Source organism: Cydia strobilella, chromosome 11, assembly GCF_947568885.1.
Source record: "Cydia strobilella chromosome 11, ilCydStro3.1, whole genome shotgun sequence".
NCBI lineage: Eukaryota > Metazoa > Arthropoda > Insecta > Lepidoptera > Tortricidae > Cydia > Cydia strobilella.
The window spans coordinates 6,865,995-6,873,075 of record NC_086051.1 but is presented as its reverse complement, the minus strand read 5'-3'; the positions used below and the strand labels follow the sequence as shown (position 1 = coordinate 6,873,075).

General features: G+C 39.1%; 1 protein-coding gene across 1 annotated transcript; it reads right to left on the bottom strand.

Moving 5' to 3' along the window:
* Positions 1–5,638: 5,638 nt before the first annotated feature.
* On the bottom strand, positions 5,639–6,752 carry LOC134745241 (keratin-associated protein 9-1-like). Its single transcript, XM_063679234.1, has 2 exons — positions 6,626–6,752; positions 5,639–6,314 (listed from the first exon to the last, which is right to left on the bottom strand). The coding sequence occupies exons 1-2, from the start codon at positions 6,661–6,663 to the stop codon at positions 5,711–5,713; spliced, it is 642 nt and encodes a 213-aa protein (XP_063535304.1). The 5' UTR covers positions 6,664–6,752; the 3' UTR covers positions 5,639–5,710.
* Positions 6,753–7,081: the final 329 nt, after the last annotated feature.

Genomic DNA, 7,081 nt, shown 5'->3' with positions numbered 1-7,081 from the left:
TTCGCCCCTCTCCTACACCGCCCGCAAATATCAATGTGAAGGATTTGTATTTCGATTCTATAATCGATACTTGGTGGAAATTTTTTATAATAGTATTTTAAGCTGTAAAAAATATTGGAATTTCCGTAATAGCATTTGTTTATGTAACTTTCTGTGTTGTTATCAAAAACATTTTGTTTCGCATCGATTTTAACAATGATATATAATAAAGCTGGCAATATGGTTGCTTGCTGGCAACATCAAACAGAGATAATGCAACGCCTCAATTTACGCAAGAAAACTGCAAAGAATAAATAATTTTATTTATTCTTTTCTTCACAGACACACCTTATTTAAAATTATTATTAATAGAGTCAAACCAAGGAAAGTCTGCAGAGATTTTGACAGCACACGCAGTGCGTTATTTAAAACGTCAAACTTTTATGAAATTATCACGTTTATATAACAATGGCACTGCGTGTGCTGTCAAAATCTCTGCAGACTTTTCTTGGTCTAACTCACAGACCTAAAATTTATGCTTACGCGTCATCCTAGTTCTGTGGTCTAACTTTATCCATTTTTGTCATTCAACATTCAAACGCTTTTTTAAGGCTGGCGTCCACTATCGAATCGCAATAATTCGCCTTCTATACATTTACTATGAATGGTAAATTCGATTCGACGCGCCGCGGCTCTTCGTCAATAGACGCAGTTTCATAGTAAATGTATAGAAGGCGAATTATTGCGATTCGCCTCGGCGAGCCTAGTGGACGCCAGCCTTTAACGCGCGTTGAAGCGCTCGTGCGTATGAGGCCTAACTTTGCATCGACTTGATCAGAACAAAGTGAGGGAGTTTGAGTGTCTCATTTATTATAAAACATAGACAATCATACTGTCTTTGTCTTACGCTAGTACTAGCACCAAGGGCCTGACACTCATTGATAGAGAAAGATAGTCTTATTGCGATTCCTATAAGAGGAAAGAGAAAATAATGCCATGCTTTGTCCTTTCCTTATCACCGACCGGGTGGCATCATAGGTAGGAGGCGATGGCGAAATACCGAAATTTATAAGAGTGAAAGAGAAAAATTGCTATGCTGCCCAAATTATATAGGTATGAATATTCTTTCTCTTACCCCCGGTCGCTCGGTGGTGCATCTATAACTATATTACTTGTATATACTATGTCTATGACTAGCACCCAAAAGAGATGAGTAGTTTCTTTTGTTCTTATTTACAGAAAAATTGGGACAGAGGAATTTGCTCTCTGGCAACCCCACATTGTTACCTTGGGAAAACCTGATTTGATGTCTAAGGAAAAGGTAATCAAGAAAATTTGATTCTCGCACAGATGGCGCTACCACTAATACCTTTGGCCTATTCTCGTTTAGATGGCGTTGACGGTTTCGTTTGTTATTTAACAATTTTAACACATATCAGTGTAAGAACATGGGTCAAAATCAAAATCATATAAAAATCATAATTACAAATAAAAAAATCATTTATCCATATATACATTTTTTGATATTTTTAGTTTTAATCGTGTGTCGATAGATGGCAGTAAATTTACTGTGATGTTTGGCAAAGACTGATATAGTTAGTTATATCTATGCTGTAACTACAAAATTTACTATGGCAGTCAGTACCCTCTATCCTATATATTCTCTTTGCTCGGAGCAATACTGAGCCGAACGGAGCCGAGAATGCCCGAAAGGAGTGTCGCCCCACTGGCTTGGGTGCAATATGCCAGTGTTCGCAACGAGTCGGGAGTCATTTTGATGACGTCATTCCGCTGAAGTAGATTGCCTGTACCGCTGTCTTCCGGCAGTTTTAGGGACCCAATAGACAATACGATGCCCAAGAACATACTAAAAGTTGGTAGTTAGACCAAGCTATAATAAGTTGGCAGCTATATTGATAGCCCAGTCTGTGCAAGTGTTATTTAAACGTCATAATAAATAACACTTGCACAGTTATGGGCTATCAAAATCGCTGCCAACTAAGCTTGGTCTAACTCTAACGGTTTCCGACTCTGACCTATATTCCCGTTAGGGCGAGTACCTACTTATATTACCTAATTGCTGCCAAAGCCACTCACGAGTCTCACGAACCAGGCTTCATAATCGGGGATCGTTCTTAGTCAAGCCGCCCCGGGCTCTTGGGAGGCTGCCTTTGACGTTCGGGAATGCAGCCAATGCGGGAATCAACAAATATTAGCATTGGTTGTAATCCAAATCTCTCCTCCGCTGCGCTGGATTACAACCAATTAATGCTATTGGTTGATTTCCGAACGTCTCCTCTCATCTCCGCCTGGAGTGGTAAGGCAGCCTTAAAACAGATTGTCCCTATTATATTATAATAAAACAGCCGTTTCAGTGTCATGTTTTTTTTTGGTACGAAAGTGAGTGAACAAGAGGAAGAAAGATGAGGGATTGATCGTCTTCGTGAATTCTAAGAAACATAACACACCGCTCACCATCTCTTCTTATTTTACAACCAGTCACAGATACTATAATACAAAAAAAAAATACGTAACAGAGTAATAGAGTTCATCTCATAGTAAGTACTTAATCAGTAGATTTCCTGCCGTTTGAAAACATTAATATTTATCACCGAAGTAAAACTTCTCTTTTGCATGTAAGTATCTAGGTACATAAAGCAGCAGAAATAGTTAAGTAGAATAGCATAATAAAAATAATGTAGTTTTTATTCTCTTGTGAAAAGACTAGATAATTTTAAATACTATGCGCTTAGCTATTTCTGCTGCATAATGCATATGCTTGCAAGATAAGAAGTAACCTATATACCTGTCTTTGATTGATAGTAGATAGTAGCGGCACTAAATCCACTAAGTTTTATTGGTTGTTTAGTAAATGAAGGGCTCGTAATAATCTGGCCTATAGGTATAATTGTTCTGAATTTAAAGTGTCACAACATAGGTAGGTAGAAAAATAGACCACCCTTTTATGAAGTATATAAAAAAAATCGCTGGAAGTTACAAACAAAAAATTTGTCTATAAATGATAAATTAGAACCTGATTGGATACCTTACCGACAGTTATTAAACATAATCATAAAATCGTACAACCTTGACAACACCCAGGACACTTACGCGTGCAGCATCCTTTATCTTGTGGGCGCCATCGAGATATCATCGACCTCCTTTTATAAGCATTTTTGATCCGCGTTCTATGTTTCTGCATTTCGCATTTTGACTTGCCTGCCCTCTTCCTCGAGTATCTGCTGCTTCGGGCCTGCACCAGATCACAGCGGCACCGAGACCCTGGGCGAGTGACGACTTCCATGGCACTGGGGCATTTCTGCTTCTTTCTGATGCATGCTTTGTAGCACTCGTCGGGCCTCGGGCAGGGTGCGGGCCGAGGCCGCTGCTTGTGGGCGCTGCATGATGGCGCGGACACGCAAGGTTTTATTCCCTTTACGGCGTATGTAGCTGAAATGTTACAGTACTGTTATGCTAGTTTCAACACGTTGATTAAAAAACATTTTTAAGAAATTTCAACACAACTTGCACATCGCACAAGCAAACCAACGAATCGATCGACATTAAATAATTATGGCGGAGGTGGCTGTCATCCCAGAGAACAAGCACATTTTATACATATACAAGCATATTTTAATAAACTACGATGACGTTAAAGTTTGATGTACCTAACCGTTTAATTGTATAATTTGGGCAGTAATTTTATTTGCGAAATAATAGATAATAAATTGTATTCTGGAGCTGTTGGGAAGATTTGAGCCGGTATATGGTTTCTTAATTATGGTCTATCCCGAATAAAACATTATTCTGTCCTAAGGTTGAAACGTACCTACTTTCGACCCGCATCATATGCATATGGTCACTAGATAAGTTTTGCAATAGACAAATAGGAAACAAAGAGGTGGCCTATCACATATACCTACTTTTTTAAACTATATTTACATAGACAATGATAGGCCGGAAAACAATATGTACTTTATTTTTAAATTTACTTAATTTTTTTTAATTAGTAAGGTCCGAGTGCTCGACCCGGTACTAATATATATGGCATGGGCACTCTATGTCAATGACATGGCTTAATTCGAACTAAGAGCATTTTCTTCATTCGAATTTAAGCCATGTCACTTTGACATAGAGTGCCCATGCCATATACTATAGCTTGACCACAACCGCTGTGCCGCTCCTTAGGTATGCGAGCGGCGAGACGGGGGGGTCGACACGACGACAGACTCTTGTGTGTCCGTGATCTTCCCTGCCCGCACCCCGCCTCCCCGCGCATACCTTATGAGCGGCACAGCGGTTGTGGTCAAGCTATAGTACCGCGTCGAGCACTCGGACGTTTCGATATGAAATGAAAATGTTGTTAAAAAAAATGTTCGTAAATCGTCCTTAGCCCATGCACGATAAAATATTACCCCTGGATCGTAGAGAATGGAGCAGGTACAGGATGAACAGTATAACCCCCCACTTTCATCAAATATTGCTCATAGAGGAAGATCTGTAGATTTAACTATTTTTTCTCCGTTTTTAAAATTAAATCATTTTTTTTATAAGTAAATTTAAAAAGAAAGTAAATGTTTACCCGCCAATCATTGTCTATGTAAGTATAGTTTTAAAAAGTATATGTGATAGGCCACCTGTTTTGTTTGTTTCATATTCGTCTATTACCTACAAAACATATCTTAATGACCTATGTATAGGTAAACAATAAACCACTTCGGAGTATGAGATATGAAATTTATTAATAGACAGTTTGAGAAATTTATTTTAAAGAAACACTACTTACTATTAAAATAGAGGTTTAGGATTCATGCAGAGAATGTCCACTACGACCACTACTTATATCAAAAGTGGTTGTGCATGATTTTATACTGCTTGTTTTGATTTTCTTAATCCGTTAATAGGTAGGTAAGGTACAGTCGACGTCAAAGATATGTTTACACTTTTGCACCTTATGTAAACTTATCTTTGCCGTCGACTGTACTAATAACGTTTTAAAAAAATGCAATCATAGGCATTACTTGTTCGCATTACATATTCCAACATATTTGTCACCTTTTGTATAGCGTCTATATTGACAGTCTGTGCTGGTCATCTCATCTACCTTTAAACACATAGGTGTATTTTTTAAATTATGGACGAGCCGTTTTATTCTTTATTAAATTATCTTTTTACAGTAGCTAACATATTTTTATTATTTATCTCAATTTGGGGCCGTAGGTATAAGGGTACTCCGTTATTACCTACCTACAGCATAACAGACTCAGTGTTGTCCATGATCTGAAAATAGTTTCTATTATGGAAGGTCATTATCTGGACTAAAAATACTTGCACCAAATACCTATTAGTACCTATACAGAAACTACTTTCAGAGACGGACTGCACTGCATGAGTGAAGAAATCAGTTAACTATTTTTTTGTAAAATCCAAAATCATATTATTAAAAGCGCAAAACAGCTTATCAATATATGTATAAGTACCTACAATTTTGGTTTTGCAGTAAAGAGTGAGTGAAAGTTGTCAAAGATGCTATTGGTACAAACAGTTAAAAATATGTGCCGCGGTTTATAAAAGTGCACAAACATTTTGATATGATTATATGTAGGTATAAATTTGATTTATAAAAATATATCAGAATAAATTATCTGATTCTGATATATTTTATCATAAATATGCACGACCACTTTTTATCATGGATCATGGAGTCTTCAATGATATCGGGATATGGGCGTCAGATTATTGTGCATTTTATGCAACGGCAGGTGCGACGACAGCATTTCACGCAGCAGTTATACCAGCACGAGGCGCAGCACGGAATGCAGCACTTATCGCAGCACGGCTGGCAGCACTCCCGGCAGCCGCGGCAGCACCACGCCGCGCAGCAGCGTCGGCAGAAGGGCTGCCGGCTCCGTTCGATGGACTGCCGCGTCCTGCCTCGGTGACCTTTCCCCGCACAACATTCCTCCTCCGATCGGTGGCTCCCTTGTCTTCTCTTATATTCCGAATAACTATTCTTCCCTTTCAGCCTATCTTCACTTCTCATTCTTGATTCCCGCGACTTTCTATTAAGGTACTTTTGAACTAACGATGATTTTCTAGGATTAGAGATATTTTGTCCTTTAAATTTATCACACGAGCCACATGATGTCCTGGACCTTGTGGCCATGATAGATGCGGCGCTTCGGCAAGGTCTTATGCCTGCTAATGTGGTTTTCCTCAAACATTGTTCCGGCCTGGAACACTGGGGTAGCGACGGATGGCACCGCGGGGGAGCACATGATGCGCTCGGGGTGCAGGGCGGGTGGATAGCGGGCGACATCGCAAGCAGTGTTACTCTGAAAACAACACAAGGAATTAATAAACCAAGCTGTTACTATAACCAACATGTTCATAAATAGAAGCCAGCATTATGCAACAATTGAACTGCCACTCACTTAAAAATGATAATCAATTAACTTACCTGCCAAGATATATCTGTTCTGGCACCACACACTCAAAATTACCGGATAACAAAAACACAGCCCTACCTACCTACCTCAATGAACTTTAACTAAGCTTCGAACCGACACGGATGCAGCGACGAATTTAGTGCACAAACATGTAGTTATGACTATGTAAAACCATAACAAAACATAGAGATACCTACTCACCTAATTTTCTCGATGGGGGACCCGAACATGACATCTTAAATTGGTAGATCTGGTGGTTGGCCCGAATACAGTTCCAGCTTCAAATGTTAAACTAAAGTTTAGAGAAAAAATAATTCAATTATCAGTTCTAATCAGTGGCGTGACTAGAGGGGGGGGACTTGTCAGTCGTCACGGGGCGCAAATTTGGTGACTGCCCGGGCGCCATATCCTCTATTACGCTACGCCCCTTGTTCTAATAAAATCGATGGCTAATCAACGACTTGATTTAAATTGGTTACCGCAAAACACCTGTAGTTGCAGGTAGAAAATACTTAAAAAATAACATCTTACTTTTACAATACCTACTTAGAAAACAAATAACAATCTTTATTAAACCTGTAGGCCGAGCACATGATTGACGCGACAGTATCTCGCCGCGAGATAGACTACCCGTCTTTTACTAACTGTATGAA